The sequence below is a fragment of the Centrocercus urophasianus genome, unplaced genomic scaffold (genome assembly GCF_019232065.1).
Source record: "Centrocercus urophasianus isolate 14NV4802_14NV808 unplaced genomic scaffold, USGS_Curo_1.0 seq_10, whole genome shotgun sequence".
In the NCBI taxonomy this organism is placed as follows: domain Eukaryota; kingdom Metazoa; phylum Chordata; class Aves; order Galliformes; family Phasianidae; genus Centrocercus; species Centrocercus urophasianus.
Window position 1 is genome coordinate 58,765,401 of NW_024884142.1, and position 16,186 is coordinate 58,781,586.

Here is a 16,186-nt window from a genome sequence, read left to right on the forward strand (position 1 = left end):
AGCCTCCACGCGGCCCATCCGTAAAATACGTGCTCTGCGCGCGCAGCAGCCCGCCCACTGCTCCCACGTGACACAACCACCTGGGCGGAAGTGCCCCCCCCACCTTCCGGAGGGAGGTGCCGGCCTCACCCAAGATGGCGGCGCCCAGGGGTCTCTGAGCGCCTGGGAGGTGACTGTCGCCTGAGGTCGTGGCGGGCGCCGGCTCTCCATGGCGCTGGGCGGTCGCGGCTGCACGTTGCTGGTGGCTGGCCGGCTCCGGGCGCGTCGAGCGGGTAAGATCGACTGCTCTGTCACACTCCAAACCAGCTTTGTCCGGTAGGAGGCGTCGCGCCCCCTGTGCTGCCAGATCCGTTGTCTCGGTGCGGCTGCTCCGTCCTGCGTGGGCCCCTGCTGCCGCCGGTAACGGCTGCTGTAGGATGGGCTGGGGGCTGGCAAGCAGGGCCTTGAGCCTTAGCCCGGTGGAGGGGTTTCCGCTGCTGTTCCGGAAGTAAAAAAGAGCGTAGCGGAGTGAGTTTGCAAGTGTGATAGCGTGATTGGTGATCAGGTAGGTGGGATAGATAGATGAGTTTTAACTAATTTGGTACTGCAGTTCTTGGTTCCTTGTGCAGTTCAGTGTCAGTATTTCCTAGAGCCCTGATTATAGAAATCTTGTAATTGTTCTCCAATTTGTGTTATATGCACACATCTTAAAACATAGTTGAAGATACACATACCTTCAGTTTATATCTTATGCTCTATCTCATAAGTTGAAGAAAGAGGCTGAGATTTGATACATTATTTTGTATTTGATCTACTGCTTGTGTTATATATAATTCCTAACCTTTTTTTAATTTTGTTTTCCCTATTTTTTTTTTTTTTTTTCCTGCTTTCCTTTAAGGTTTCTGTTATGCTTCAACTACAACTAGCCTGAAATCTGAGAGTGAAATAGACACGAGGGAGAATGAGGTTGTTTCCCCAGAGTTCACTAACAGGAACCCTCGGAACCTTGAGCAGTTGGCACTTGCTAGGAAGGAGCGTGGTTGGAAGACAACATGGCCAAAGCGTGAATTCTGGCACAGGTGAGTCAGAAGACCACTAGGGGAGGTAAAAATCCAAAATAAATAAGAATTAAGAAATATATACTATATGGAATTTCCATAAAATGTACTTTTGGGGTTATTGAATCAGTTAACCCTTCAGCTATTCTTAATTGGCAGATACCTTTTATGTTCAGAGAGTAATAGATTGTCATTGCATGAAAGGTAGCATATGTTCAAGATCTTTCTGTCTTTAAGATAGTAATATTGATTAAACAACTGCAGTTTAACTCAGGATTTTGACAGTCTTGTGCTGACCATGCAATATTGTCTTACTTGACGTACTTGATTGGTTTTTTTATTTTGTAAGAAAACGTTGATTACTTGCCTTGTGGAAAACAAGTACATCTTAAGCTGGGGAATCAATATCATTATTTTCTTCTTGAGAGAAGAACTATGTACAGTTCATTCAAATCTGGAAATCTGATTTTTTTTTTCCTTCCTGATAGTGCAATAGGAAATACTGTGCTGTTAACAGACTGTAGTTGGTAAGGTCTTAGCAATACTCTTTGGCCACTTGCCAAACCTGACCAGTTGCTCTCAGCTGTAGAGAAAAAGACTTTAAGAGGCTGTATGACAACCCTAGAGTTGCTTTTCAGTCAGAGCAGTTCCCTCACACAGACAGCAGTACATCATTGTACAGATGCACAGTGCTTGTTTTTGGGGTGAGTGCATATATAGGCACTATAGGGCCAGGCACGTGATTGCTGAAAAGTCACTCTTGAAACTTCAGTCTCTTTAACTGGTAAAAGGAGTCCTATTTTATGTCCAAATAAAGTAAGAAATAAAGTCTGCCAAATTAATAAAAGCAATATTAAGAAGAAATCATTATATTAATAGTTCCAGTGCACTGTGTTATCTCATAAAGCAAATAACTTCAGTTACTGACCGTATATCAGTGTGTTCTCTCTTTAGATCTGGGAAAGACATCATACTCCATGTTGCATTTTTCCCTTCCCCAGGTTACGGCTGGAGCGGACACAGCATTACGTAGAAGCCTTTGTGGAGCGCAGTAATGGCAACGTTGTGTTATCTGCCTCTACTCGAGAGTGGGCTATAAAGAGGCACCTGTACAGTCCTAAGGGCGTTACAGCCTGCAGAAACCTTGGCCGTGTTATGGCACAGCGCTGTTTGGAAGCGGGAATCAACTTTGTGAACTTTAAAGCTGTTATTCCTTGGGAACGTCGTTGTGATTCGGCAAGTACCTTAAACTTGATTTGCCCTTTTTTTTTTTTCCCCCTTTCTAAACATTGATTTCTGTTTTTGCACCAGTAGTTTCCTTATCTGGTTTGACTGTTTCTATTTGCAACAGTCCAAAGGGTAACCTTGACAGGCTACACACTCTGTGTCCACAGTGATGTTTGGGTGCTGACTGCTTTCTCTCTATTCACATCTCTATCTTTCCAACAAGATCCAGGAATTTGAAAAAGCAATGACGGAGGGTGGTGTTGTTCTGCGGGAGCCGCGTAGAATCTACCAATAAAATGGAGACCACTGGGACAACTTCCAAGGAACATCACTCGCTTCCTGAGGTGTGGGTCTAGCCACAACGAGGGACTGGAAATGGAAGGAGTTGGAACATGGCATCTAATAATAAAATATTTATAAATAAATAGAAGCGTTGAATTCCTGATTATGAAATTTCCAACACTTTTCTTTATACTGGAATGAAACATTCATCTTTATCACTTCGGTCCCTGCGCGTCTGACTCAGCAAAAAATTTAGAACAGTAATTTAGTTTTGTGCAGTACTTCGTGAAAAAGAAAACCGAAAAATTTATGTTCCCCCAACCGTGCCTTGTAGTCCTCTTGCATCCCGTTGCAGCTCTGCGCGGGCCGAGGAGCACAGCTGCGCGGCCATGCGGCCTGCGTGCGCCTGCCCCGGCCTGGCAGCCCCGCGGGCAGAGCGGGCGGGGCGGGACGGGGCGCGGCGCTGCCTCACCTGCGCGAAGGTTGCTGCCCGCCGGCAGCCATGGACGTGGGGGCGGCGGACTTCGCGCGCTGCCTGCCCAGCCTGCGGGACCGCGTCCGCCGCGCCGCTTTCCTGGGTGAGCGCTGCGCGCTCGGGTGGGCTCTGCTGTGTGGCCGCTGCCGGCCACGCCGCCTTCGGGCCTGCTCCTGGTCGGAGCGCTGCGCCTCTGAAACTTCAGTCTTGTAAAGCTGCGTGTAAATGAGGGAATGCACCGAGAGGCGTTTCAGCAGCTTGTTGTCCATGAAGACACCATGGCAGACAGGAGGGCAGAGGATGCTGCTCTCGTATGTTGTGAGCCATATCAGTTCTGGCTCACAGCAGCACCGTGCTCTGCTGCCAGCTCCCCATGTGGCAGCTGCCCTCATGCAGGCACGCTTTTGTAGCAGTCAGTTCCTTTGGAGCTTGCTCTTCGTGGGTTTGAGGAGAGGTCCTTGCCCAGATGCTGGTGAAATGCATGCTTCCATTATTCGGTGTTTTTATTTGTTGTTTTGGAATTCCTTCTCTTTAACAGGCCTGGACATGGAGTTTACTGGCTTACATTCAGTTTTCCCACAAAATAACCAGCCCAGGTAAGGCTGTTGGGCTTCACATGCAGGGGAAAGCTGCTGCTCAGGTGTTGTGGAAGTGAACCTGAGCATTGCAGCTCTTCTTACCCACATCCCTTTCCACACCCTCCTTGTTATCTATCAGCTTGTTTGACTCCCCAGCTGAGCGGTACCAGAAGGTCAGGCAGAGTGTGCAGCGCTTCACGATCACGCAGCTGGGTGAGTGCCATGCTGGCAGAAAGCAGCCTTCAGGGGATTGGTGTTTTCTTCCTCTGAGCCAAGCCATAGGTACTGATCTTGATAGAATATGAGGACTAGTTGTGTGGTCTGTCAAGCATACACGGTAAAATTCAGAATAGCTTCCCGGAACGTTATCACCAATTTATATGGTACTGGAACAACAGGTTGCCCAAGGAGGTTGTGGATGCACCATCCCTGGAGGCATTCAAGGCCAGGCTCTGGGCAGCCTGGTCTGGTGGTTGCACATAGCAGGAGGGTTGAAACTAGATGATTATTGTGGTCCTTTTCGACCCAGGCCATTCTATGATTTCCAGCCCCCTGCTGAGCCCTGCAGATTGTTGTGTTTGTGTTCTGTGCACTGGGCCGTTGATTTGCTTTGGTTGGTTGCATGAGATTCTCTGAAGTTTAATAGAATCAGTTTTCTAACGTTGTAAATAACTTGAAGTCTTGTGGGTCGTATATTTCTCACTGGTCTAAAGTTGTTAGTGAATGAGAAAGGTGCGTTCCCTCAGGGTCATTGCATCACATTATTAATTGTCACAGCATGTGTAGATATCAGCCCAACATCACCATTTCAATTAACGTTTATCTCTCTTGCAGGGCTAGCAATATTCTCAGAAGAAAATTCAAACAAGTAGGTAAAAAGTGTCTTTTCCACATGGCCTTGCAATTACCTTTCAAAATGAAGGCAGTGTGGTTGTACTGCTATGCAGAAATCTCTTGGGAAGGGTTATGCAATATCTTGTCGTTATCTTCTAGTGGAATTTTCCTTTTCGTTGTAGGTATGTGGTGCATTCATACAATTTCTTTCTCTTTCCGTCAACTTTGGGAGTTATGGATGCTGAATTCACCCTTTCTGCATCTAGCATTCAATTCCTGTCTCACTATGGCTTTGACTATAATAAGGTAGGTAGTCTTTGTGCTGGGAATCTAGAACAGAGGAAATCCGTGCAATTACAGGAGAACTTAGTGTCAATGTCCACACACTTGGGGTAAAAAGCTGTTTGCTAATGTATGAATACATAGTATGGTTTATTATCAACGGGGAGAAGGAACAGTGGTTTTCTGAAGTGCCTTAAAGTCAGTCAGCATGTCTTTGTCAGCCTACGGCACATTTCCCCATCTCTGAAGAACAAGAAGCATCTCTAGTGAGCATACAAGTCAGTAGAGACTCCAGAGGGTGTCTTTGTTAGCCGTAACGGTGGGAAGCTCTCAGTTTACCTGCATCTTTTCTATTGCCAGATTTCCAATAAAACTGAGGCTATGTTGTTACGTAAGAGCACTGTTTAGCAATTCTAAGCAGGTAACATTGTGTGATTTTTATCTTGACACATGAATTATCTTATTTCCTTAAAGGAAAGGTGAAAGCACAGCAAAAACATGTGTCCTCCTTTATGTAAATATGTATTTTGAATTACCATCAGTTGGTGTTTTCCAAGAGGCTGTTTTTAAAATGAGACACACCCTTATCTCCTTAATACATGCCAGGTTTGAATCTGACCGTGCTGTTATCTTATCTGATGCAAGAAAGTCCAGGGGCAAATAATCAATCTGGCATTTTTTCCCCCTCAGTTCCTGAAAGATGGAATCCCGTACATGAATGAGTTACAGGAGAAGATCCTTAGCCAGCGTCTCTTACAGGGTAGCTGGGAAGTTTGCAGGTGAGTGTTACTTAGAGAGATGGCTCCTGTAATGTCACTGCTGACAGCTATCTTTTCTCAAATCATGTTTTGTAAAACCTGTTGATCTGAATGCCTTGCTGCCAACCTTTTCCACATACTGTGGTTTGTCCTGAGAAGTACTGAGATCACAGAATTGCTGAGGCTGGCAGGGACCTCTGGAAGTAATCTGCTCCAACCCCTGCTCAAGCAGGGACACCAAGAGCTACTTGCTCAGGACCATGTCCAGGTGGCTTTTAAAGATCTCTGAAGAGGAAAGGAGAGCTTGAAAAGCCTTACACAGTCTCTCTGGGCAACCTATTCCAGTGCTTCTTCACTTGCACAGTCAAGAAGTGCTTCCTGATACTTTGGTGGAAAAAATCATACAATACAATCTGGATTTGGCTGGATAATTGGGAAATTCTGCATTCCCAGAGCGGGGTGTGAGTCTCCCTCTAGGGAAACAGACAAAACAATTTCCCCCATTCCTTCTTCATCCCTGATCCTGCTTTAGTGCTCTGAACATGAATGTGGTGAAGAAGGCTATTGATGAAGTGACCTGTTGGATAGCAGCAGCCAAGGAAGGGGACTCAATGATTCTGCAGGATCTGAGTGGTATGAAGCAAGGTGCCTTCCTGTGGGCTCTGAGTGGCTTTGTCACTTCTCAACATCTGGGGCTGCTTATTGTTTCCTCCTTCTATCTATGTCTCTGTTCTTGTCAGGAATTTCTCTCTGAGCTCTGCTTTTCTGTGTTGTTGTGGCATTGGGTTTTCCCGTGGCAGAGATGGATGTCTGGGTGCTTGGACCAGAAGAGCTTGCTTTGTAGTCGCTGGTTTCCATTGTGTGCTTCAGAGTAGCAGCTGGAAAATTCATAGTTGCTCTGAAACAGGAAAGCTTTGGATTTGTCTGTAGTGGGCTTGTTTTCAGTACAGGGGGATTTAGAAGAAGATGGGACTTCATCCAAAGTATATCACCACCCTTGTGCAGCAACAGGAAAGGCCCACCAAGCCACGGGGCACCTCATGCTAGTAGGCATAGAAGCCCACTTGCAACCCATGTTGCTCTTCTGTAAATGCAGCCCTTTTTTTTTTTCCCTTCCAGAGCTCTCAGGAATGTCTTTCTCTCTCCACTCATTTTCAGTTGGTCTTTTCCTTTACTTTGTGTCCTCCCAAAAGCTTATTTGACTGAAATTCTCCATGTGACTTTTTTTTGCTGTCACCACATGTGCAGGAATGTATTAAGATCGTATCAGTCAGGACTGTTTTTTGTACCCTGGAGTAGAACCATCTGGTTAGTCCCTCTGTCTAGAAAAAAGTGTTTTGCTAAACAGAATTATTTGCACCTCTAAAGTTTTTACTACTTCATTTCTGTCTTAGATTCTCAGATGCTTGATGTTCAACTGGTTCTGCGACAAGCTCTCCCAAACGTTTGGACAGAGCCTCTCGGAGACAATGAGGTGAGCTGTAAGAGAGTTTCCACCTTGGTAGGTAGGACTGACATTCCCACAGTGATTCTGAAGTGTTGCCTTTTAATAATGATTCCAAGAGGAGAAAGCAGTGACAAAGAGAAGTGTCAATTCTGAATCCCTTTTCTTGGGATCTCACAAAATTGAATAACTTTGGTTATTGGAACAGTTCCCAAGTGGAACCGTTTCCCCTGTGACCACAAAATACCTTGAGTGAGAAACACTTGTCCTTGGGGCAGTTCTGCAGAAACTCTCCCGCTGCCTTTGAAAAATCTCTCCTTTAATACCTTTGCAAGAAATAGCAGTTTTCAGCCTTTTGTGTTTTTTCTTTGCTGTCTTTTGCCATACAGTTACTTTGAAGATTTTCACTTTTGTATGTCTTGCTTTAGTGGGATATGCCTTTGTTTACGCTGGTATTTTCCATTTGATGCAGTATTTTCTGAATTAAACCAATGGCTGCAGACATTTTAGAACATGGCACAGTAGTGGTAACAGTCAGTTGCTTAGAAGTGGATTATGGAGGGGGTTTTTTTGTTCTTATTTTTTTTTTCCTTGCTTTAGTTCTGTTTTGGCTTGATAGCCATTATCAGTAGAGTGACAGGCTTACCCAGCCTGCTCACCTGAAGCACAGCCTTTGTGCTTCAATCTGTGGATTCAATCTGTGCAATGCTTTTGTTTGTTTGTTTTTCGGTTCCATAAACTTATAGTATTGGCATAAAGTTAATTATGTTTATTTGTGGTCCAAACTATCTGTGATAGGAGCTTTAAAAAGAAAAGCATTAATCAGAAACCACCATCAGAAGAGGTCTCATATTAGTGGAGCACTGACCTCAAAAGGGAAGGAAAGTGAGCCTGGCTGTTCTGAGGTCTCAGAGATGCACATTCTCTCATCTTTTTTTCTTCATTTTTCATACTAGAAGTGGATCTTGAATCCTCAGCATTCAGTACACACAGGTAATGTGGAAGGCTGATACCCACTGTTTTTTTTTTTTCAGGTAATGGTGAAAAAAGTGAGTCCGCAGCATCGTTGCCTTCTGGAAAGCTCTTCTCATGACTCCTGCCAGAAGGAGCTCATTCTCACATCTGCCCGGGGCTTTACCAACCTTTTCCAGATAATTGTTAAAGCTAAAAAGGTAAAATGACCCATCACTATTCTCATTTATTTATTTTTTAATCTTTTATTTAACTTGCCGTTCTGGATGTAAAAGCGTGATAAGAGATAAAGTAGCTTGTGTTAAATGACTCAGCTCGTTCAGTGTGATCATCCTGTTCAGTTGTCAGTTGTCTACTTGAGTAAACACAAGAGTCTGCAATGCTGAATCCTTGTTACAGCATGAATCACCATCTAAGAAAGCTGAGCAGATTTTTGTTTTGAACAAGTTAAGATTTCTAGCATGTGGCAGACCTGTTTCTTGGATCATGCACACCTTTGTTGTGATTATAGATGACAATTCTTGTGTTCTGTATCCATACTAGTGAATGAATTTCAGCTTCAGAGGGCTTTATGGGGGGTAAGGAGGTGATGTCCTTCCCCTTCTGAGTAGGACTGTAAATCTGATCACTGGAAGATACTATCACTGCTCAGCTGAACGGGAATCTGTCCCATAGTTCCTTCAATCTACTCAAAATAGAGTTCTACTGAAAAATACCCTCTTCAGAGAGCCCATAAGTCTGATTTCCTAAAAATACTAATCTTGATATAACTCATGCAACCTGAATTACTTTTGGGAGGAAAGGATTACAGCTGTTGAGCAGGCCTGAGGTTGGTTACGTCTGAGTCCTTCTGCAAAACTGTGCTTCAACAGGCTGTTGTTATGTTTGTTCTTCCAATAGCCTCTGGTGGGACACAACATGCTGATGGACCTCTGTCATCTCCATGACAAGTTCTACAACCCCCTGCCAGGTAATGCTGTGCATATCTGCTGTCCCCAGGATCTATGCCCCCAGCAGCTGTCCTTGCAGCAGGGGCAAGAGGGTGAGAGCTGGTGGTCCTTCACCACCCCAGCCACCCACAAAGCTGAGCAAGCAACAGTGCTGATCACCTATCTCTTCTGTGCCCTGCTGGAACAGGGCATCATTCCTCTGAGTACACTTCTTTTTCTTAATTGTTTGAAATATCATTGGCTTCTCCTCATTTTTGTAATGTCTTTGTGTGCTTTGCTTTCAGAAAGCTATGAGGAATTTAAAAAGAATATTCACCACCTGTTTCCTGTCCTCATAGACACCAAGACTGTAACAAAATCCATCTGGAAGGTGAGATGGAAAGATCTTTCTATGCGGACGTACATCTCTTTCATCCAGTAAAGAACGTGTGATAGTCACAGAGCTGTGATCAGTTCTAAGTGTTGCCTTGAAACGGTCTGATTTCAGATTCCATTTAATGAGGCAGCAGGATCAGTGAATGAACTCACGTGGTTTTCTAACCTAGATTTGTTTTACAGAACTATCAGTTTCCTCGAGTATCTAATCTTCTGGAGGTGTATGAGGTTTTGTGCAGGTCAGTGGTGGGCTATAAAACTTCTGTAGTCCATCTTGTTTTTATGGGAAAAATATTTTGTTTGTTCACAGTTTTCCTCCTCCCAAAAGTTTTCAAGCTTGTTTCTTGCCTTCCTAAATTTAAGAGCAAAAGCTTTGCTTGTATTTGTTATAAAGTAATTGTGAAATTTTATTTTTTTTTTAAGTCAATTTTCATCTAGCACAATGGGACTACAGTCCATGAGATGTTGAGATGTATTGTAGTTTCTACTGTGTAACTGCAGAGTATCAGGGCGGTGGGCATGGTTCAGGCTGTCCATGGCAGGGGGCATAGCCTCAAGTGCTGGAGCTCAAGATGCGGTTGGACACAGCTCTCAGACAGAGGGTTTGAATTCTGTATGGTTCTATGTGGAGCCAGGGGCTGGACTAGATGTTCCTTGTGGGCTCCTGCTAACTTGAACTATTCTGTGCTTCTAGTTATGTGGTTATAGAGATGCCTGTATTCCAAAATACCAACAGGACTTCATAGCTTTGTAATAGCTTTCCACCTTTATTTAATTGGTCTCGAGGTTTGCTTGCAAGTAGCCTTATACACAGCTGCACAGCTTGTGGCATGTGATGAAATGAGTGAATTTAAATTCTCAGTGAAAACACTGATTTGAAATACCCGCTCTCAGGAAAAAGCTTCTCTTAGCTGAAAGCAGGAACTAAGTACAGTAATCTAATGGAGCATCAGTAGATCCTGTATTTCATCAGCTTAGCCATGGTGTGTTAGAACACTTAGCCTTTTCTACACTTGTTCTGTGAATAAATTGCTTGTGTGTGTTGTAAATACTTGGTAGGAAAATCAAAATTTCCCCTCACCCTCACTCCCAAAAATCAGATACAAAATTAGAGCTTATGAAAACAGCATTATTCTGTGGTGGGTGTTGTTATTGTTTTTAGCTGTTTCAGACTGTAGGTTCTCAGAGGTCCTGTGCTTTTTTTGTTCTTTTGTTTCAGCCATTCCATGGGTTTCAATTTAATCTGGCCCGTTGATTTTCAGTTTAATTCACATTTTTGCGTGCAGTTAGAACAAATATGCTCCTTTGCAGGTTTGAATGGAAGAAGAGACTGAAGTAGTATTTAGGAGTTAAGTTTTCAGAAAGACTGGAAGATTGCGTTCAGCAAAGTACCTCACCCTTCTCATGCAGTAGTTTAAAAGTTGCTTCTAACATGTTCAGTAGCTTTTTCTAAAATGAAGCCACAGGTTACTAGAGAACAGGCATGTAACTTTGTCTCTAACATACCGAGGAAGGACAAAAATCTTACATGTCCATTTGTCTTCAGCAGCGACTTAAATCCCATGGATCCATCGTGTCCAGTGATTGCTCTTGCAAGTGACTCTGTGCGATACGGTACAGTCTTTAAGCACACCTTCCAAGTTGGGAGTTTTGTTTTACTCTGTGGATGTCCACAGGCACAGCATCAGTGAGTGTGAGTAGGACTGCTGACTTTACATCGAGCTGCTGGTACACAGTTCCCATGCCATCGGTAGCGTTGAACACAATTTGGTTCAGGTCTTCATGAAAGTTAATTTTGTTCTTATGTGCATCTCACTAAACTCTTCAGACATTAGTATAAGTGCTGCCTTTTTGTTGGGGTCATTTTAAAATGCCCGGTAGAATCATAGATGTGCCATAGGTTGTAAGGGCTTTAAGGGGAGGGAGGGAACAGCTGAGCAGTGGAGGAATGAACAGCAGAATGGATCTTCAGACATTAAGGTTCTGTGGCCAAGCATTTTCCACAGTGTGCTAGAGGTGTTTGTTTCTTTTTGATTTTGTTGGACGCTTCAGCTGAGAAGGCGGCTCCTCATGAGGCAGCGTATGATGCATTTCTCTGTGGTTCAGGTAAAATGCTTCTTCATCACTTTTTGTTCGAATGTGACAATGCCTTCCCTGCTCTGTGGCTCTGTTGTTTATTTAGTGATAAGAAGCATTTGTTTATATAATGTTGCTGTTAGTAACTTAGCACTTCGGTGAGTTTTGTGCTTAAAGTAATTTCCATTAGTTGTGTTTCTACAGTTTTTGTTCTAATGGCACCCCGTTGTTCCTCTTTCTAGTTCTTCTGAAGTCAGCTCATTTGCTGTTGTGCAGCTTGACAGAGTGAGTGGAGCTTAAGGGTTTATTAAGAATTGTTACGTAGATGGATTTTACGGAATACAAGTCATGAGTTGGTTCTGGCTGATGTTTTGTAGTCAGGCCTTCCTTTTGGGTAAAAGAGCGTTATTGAAAATGTCACTGTTCTAATTAGATTGTTATCTTATAAATCTGAAAGTAGTAGCTTTATGTCAAAGCTGACATTTAGAAAAATGAAATTGGGGGCCATGAAATTGCTCAGAGGTTGGGAAATGGCACAGTGAATCCTTTATCCTTGGATCAGCTTTCTCAGGGTCAGTTCACTTGGTTAAGGGTCAGTTCATTTTCCATTAGTTTCCACTTCTGAAATCTCCGTGATTCGGTGACTTCAGTTAAGCCACTGTTCAAAAATCCTTTCCCTCTGCTTGCAGCTTTTTGGCTTCTGTAGATGATGCTAAGGTTCCAAAAAACCCATTTTCTCACAAAACGTTCTTCCGTTTTGTTTTCTGACATAGCGATGCAGCGAAGGCCAATTCTTCTTTCTCTCAGTATCTCACCATGTTAGCAGAGTATTTGAACAAGGTGAATGTCATCCGAGGTGGCGTCTCAAGCATTGTGCGTATGAATTGCAGGTCTGTAACCAGGTGGTGGGATATGTAGGTCTGTAGCTCAGCTGATGCATTCATTAGAGAACAATTCACCTTGGCCCACCTTGGCAGAAGCTGTCTCCGTGCGGGTGATACAAATGACCTTTCAAAACGTCACTGAGTTCAAGTTCTGCCTTATGGAGTTTGTTACTGTTGTTATCCTGTAAGATGGCATTAGTCCCTTAATGCTGCGCTGACTTGCTGTGCCCTGGCAGAGAGCTTGCTGTTTCTCTGTTTTATTTTTCTACACGATAATTGTGAGGTTGCTTTTATGACTCACATTTAGAAAAAATCCTTGGGCAGAAGAAACATAACTTCACACCATCAGCTGTATTGTACAGAGGACTGTCTTTTTTTTGTGTTGCATTTTGCATGTTTTCTGTTAGTGGTATTTCTGCAGTGTTGCTGGGTGCAGATATGTCTCAGTATTGCACATTTTCCAGAACTTTTCTGGGGAAGATGCTTCCTGCCGATACCCCCCTCCCTTGGTTGTCCGTGTTCGAGGTTGGCCACGGCTGGATGAAAGGCAGATCTACCAGGAGTTGCAGCCTCTTTGTCGCTTTGATATTAGACGGCTTTCAGAGAATCAATTCATTTTGCTCTCCAATAGATTTAAGCAGTAAGTAACCAGAAAATCCTAACTTTCTGTTACCTTAATCCTCTCATCCAAGCTCTCTCCCACTCTCTCCTGTATCACTCTATTTAGACAGAGAGATTCCTGCTCTGATGTGTGAGATTTCATAAGCAGCCTGGGAGTCATGGTTAATGACATCTCTTCTCCTTACAGTGTCATTCGTGTTCTGCGTGATTACAAAAATCACCCTAAGCTGCAGATCTCTGTCTATCGCCACTGGAGGCACTCTCCTCATGTGAACTGCCTGTTAAAGTGAGTTACGGAAATCACATGAATGGGGAGGAGGGAAGAAAGGCATTTCTTTCAGTGCCTCGGCCCTGTCACAGGAGCAGTGTGCTGTTCTCTGGCCATGTCCCAGAGAACAGGGGATCCAGAAGCAGGCTCCTGTGCTGACTGTGGGTTGGTGCTTGTGAGCTTTCACTCCTGGGCAGCAGGAGTGATCTTGATCTTCATTAACTAAGGAACATTTCCCCACGGATAGCACAAAACTATGTGCCATGGTAACAGACAGGATGACCTTGATAAGCTGCAGTGCCAGCTCCAGGCCTGGGAGGAGGAGGCAGAGTCTCCAGGTGTGGGATGGCTGTGTTTCTTTCTACAGAAGAGTTGAAAACTCAGTAATAGGAGAGAATTCTAGATTCAAAGTATGTCTCTCTGGAGAGGCAGTGACAGCAGTGCTTGTCAGTGGTGCATTTATGGCCTGACACAGTCTGGAAAAGAGTCAGTTTTGAACAAGAGCAAAATTAACAGTATTTTATCATTCTTCCCCTTTAGAGTCTCTGGTATTGTGGCACTTTGGTCTCTGTTGGCCTTTGTGCTTGGAGGATCTCCTTCCCGTTCACCATAAATGATTCTCTCAGATGAGCTCTGAGGAACAGATCCTTTTTTTTTTGAATGTTTGTTTTGTTTCATTTTCATTACATTCAATAAATTATGAGCAAAAAGAATAGTGTTTGTAATTGCCTTTGTGGAAAAGTGTTTTTGAAGAGGATGTATTGGGTCCAGCTTGTGTTCCTTTGTAATCTGTTCAAAGCACAGAGGTGCAGATTGTGCTTTTATGACTGATTTACTTAGATTTTTCTAGTGGTGCTTTGCAGTTATTCATAAGCCAGTTTGTTCTCAGTGCTTGCTCTGCTGCATAGAACACTTTTGTGCTGAAGTTCTGGAAGTTATGAAATGAACGAGGCTATTTTTAACGGCAGTTGTAAAGCAGGGGAAATGTCACTGTTTACCAATTGGAAATGGGCAGAAACCACTCTGGAGGCTCATGAAGTATTATGGAAAATATAAAATGACTTGCAGTGCTGTGAGTGTCGTGTATTTCAGCGATAGAGCTGAAGCTAATCACAGCTAAAGGGAATTTATTGACTTCCAATTTGTAGAATATACACAGGTCAGGTGAGTTGGCATCGATTTGCATTTGCTTCTAGTGCTCAGCATGTGAGCGCTCCTTTATCCAAAGATACCACAAGGTGCATTGTTGATCAGTTGCTCTGATACAGCTGCTGTGTTTGTCAGCCAGGGACTGCAAGCTTAAGAACTTTTTTTTTTTTTAAAACAATTTTCCTTCTTAAAAACAACCTGCTGATCTGCGATGTCCAAATAATGGTCTTTAGATTTCATTGCTCAGCACCTAATTTAATGATGTCTGTAGTAATAATATATAGAATCTGCATTTAGCTTACTCTGAAATGCTTATTGCTGTGGAGGACCTTACAGCAACGACAGTATTGCGGTGTGCTTAGCACTCTGCTACTAATGGTTAGCTGCTCTGCTGATGTGCTGGAGAAAAGAGCACTGTATCTTCAGCTGTGGTTCCTGATCTCAGCAGAACGTGTGGTTTGCAGCTCTTATTTCATAAGATAGCTCCCAGCCAGGCAAGTAACGGATCTGACTTTTTTTTTTTAACCCCTGCAGTACTGGGGTTTTCTGTCACAGCGTTCCTTTAAATAACAGCACAAGTATCTCCCTGTTTATTCTGTCATTCTTCTTGTCTTTTAGCATCACTAGAGATACCCTTGGATTAAGGAAAGCACAGGCTCTGAACTGTGTGGTTTGGGAAAGTTCTCACTTTCAGCTAGCTACTTAAATGTGGGGGAGATATAGCCTGTTGCTTTTCATCTTTACAGTCTAGGGAGTGTGATGTTATAGAAGCCATTACCTCTGAGAAGCCCTGCAGTTTTTAAGAGAGCATGCACTTTAAGTAACGAAAAATCGATTGTGCTGTTTTAAATTTGGCTTCCTTTCTCCTATTTCCTTTTCCAAATGACACACAGACAAACAGCAAATCAGCTCCTAGCACTACTGATTTCTCTCTCAGTTCATCCTCTACAGAAACAAGCTTCAATTCTGAGTAAAACAGAGATTCTCTCACCTCTTTTTGAGAAAGAGCCCTTAGGTCCAACAATGCTTTCCCCTCCTCCAAGGCACAGACATGCCTCCTGAAGTAAAATATTGTAGCAAATCAAGGCTTGGCTTTCCTGCATTAGAGTTGGGAGAGCATAAAACACTGTAGATCCACTAGATACTCCTACTACGTATCAGCTAAATTTGTGTTCAGCTTTTATACGTAAGAAATGTGGACAGGTTGAATATATTCTGATCTCCCTTGGGGGAGGACTTTCAGAAACAAGTTGCCAGACTGTAATAACCCAGGGTCACTCACTCAGAGCCTTTTGAAGACATCAGTTAGATGTACTAGCAGTCAATTCCCATGAAACGGTTTAGCTGGGGGCCAGACTGACAAATCAGAGCAGCAAATTTTAGCTGTGGGAAATGATTTTCAATTTTTTCTGAGTAGCTCTAGATCAATCTCCCTGAGCATGCCAACATGGCCATTCTGACCTCAGCTGTCGTTTTTTCTCCAGGCCAGGAAATTGTTACTAACCAAAGTTAGAAGTATTGGAAGTAGTTCATGTGGTGCACATTCCTGTATGCCTTCTGCAGGGAGTGCAGGCACTTCTCCTTATGAAACTAATTTGAGGTGATGCAACCTGCCTTGTCATTCCAGCACTCAAGAGGTGCACCTCAAGTTGCTCTAAGGGCTGTCAGCTCAGAAATCAAACCTGCTGCCTCCTGAAGTCAGTGCTGAAACCACAGCGAAGTCCCTAATAAAGTTATTGTGAACCTCAGCACCATTAGGAAGTTTTACTTTAGCTTGTAAGTCTGGAAAGAAGAATTTCAACAGCCAGTGAAACAATTGTAAAGATCTCTGATAAATATCTAACCCTGCAAATGGAGCATTTCAGGTCAGAATTTATCTGTTTGTAAGAACAACTTGATTTTTGATACGCTTCCTTTTTGTCAAATGTTCATGATTAGGTACCTTTTATTTTCTGAGTTAATGTCTCTGTTCCA

At 43.4% G+C, this 16,186-nt stretch overlaps 2 protein-coding genes across 8 annotated transcripts; both read left to right on the forward strand.

Moving 5' to 3' along the window:
* Positions 1–157: 157 nt before the first annotated feature.
* MRPL18 (mitochondrial ribosomal protein L18) lies at positions 158–2,691 on the forward strand. Its single transcript, XM_042818911.1, has 4 exons — positions 158–272; positions 878–1,058; positions 2,039–2,273; positions 2,488–2,691. Exons 1-4 carry the CDS (start codon positions 209–211, stop codon positions 2,557–2,559), a joined length of 552 nt encoding a protein of 183 aa, XP_042674845.1. The 5' UTR covers positions 158–208; the 3' UTR covers positions 2,560–2,691.
* Positions 2,692–3,048: 357 nt separating this feature from the next.
* PNLDC1 (PARN like ribonuclease domain containing exonuclease 1) lies at positions 3,049–13,704 on the forward strand. Of its 7 annotated transcripts, none has more exons than XM_042828778.1 (19): positions 3,049–3,124; positions 3,560–3,617; positions 3,739–3,812; positions 4,434–4,467; positions 4,616–4,739; positions 5,406–5,494; positions 6,006–6,118; positions 6,868–6,947; positions 7,952–8,089; positions 8,790–8,859; positions 9,124–9,209; positions 9,398–9,453; positions 10,761–10,828; positions 11,267–11,320; positions 11,533–11,575; positions 12,064–12,163; positions 12,639–12,814; positions 12,983–13,081; positions 13,604–13,704. In XM_042828778.1, exons 1-19 carry the CDS (start codon positions 3,049–3,051, stop codon positions 13,674–13,676), a joined length of 1,611 nt encoding a protein of 536 aa, XP_042684712.1. In that variant the 3' UTR covers positions 13,677–13,704. The 7 variants fall into 7 exon arrangements, with proteins under 7 accessions (XP_042684712.1, XP_042684720.1, XP_042684729.1 ...); XM_042828786.1 differs by having other exon boundaries at positions 10,764–10,828; XM_042828795.1 differs by having other exon boundaries at positions 6,006–6,106.
* The last annotated feature ends 2,482 nt before the right edge of the window (positions 13,705–16,186 follow it).

Coding starts and splice junctions, on each gene's coding strand:
- MRPL18 (XM_042818911.1), top strand. CDS start 209: ATGGCGCTGGGCGGTCGCGGCTGCACGTTGCTGGTGGCTGGCCGGCTC. Junction 1,059..2,038: donor AAGCGTGAATTCTGGCACAG/GTGAGTCAGAAG, acceptor TCCCTTCCCCAG/GTTACGGCTGGAGCGGACAC. Junction 2,274..2,487: donor GGGAACGTCGTTGTGATTCG/GCAAGTACCTTA, acceptor CTTTCCAACAAG/ATCCAGGAATTTGAAAAAGC.
- PNLDC1 (XM_042828778.1), top strand. CDS start 3,049: ATGGACGTGGGGGCGGCGGACTTCGCGCGCTGCCTGCCCAGCCTGCGG. Junction 5,495..6,005: donor GGTAGCTGGGAAGTTTGCAG/GTGAGTGTTACT, acceptor ATCCTGCTTTAG/TGCTCTGAACATGAATGTGG. Junction 12,815..12,982: donor CTCTCCAATAGATTTAAGCA/GTAAGTAACCAG, acceptor TTCTCCTTACAG/TGTCATTCGTGTTCTGCGTG.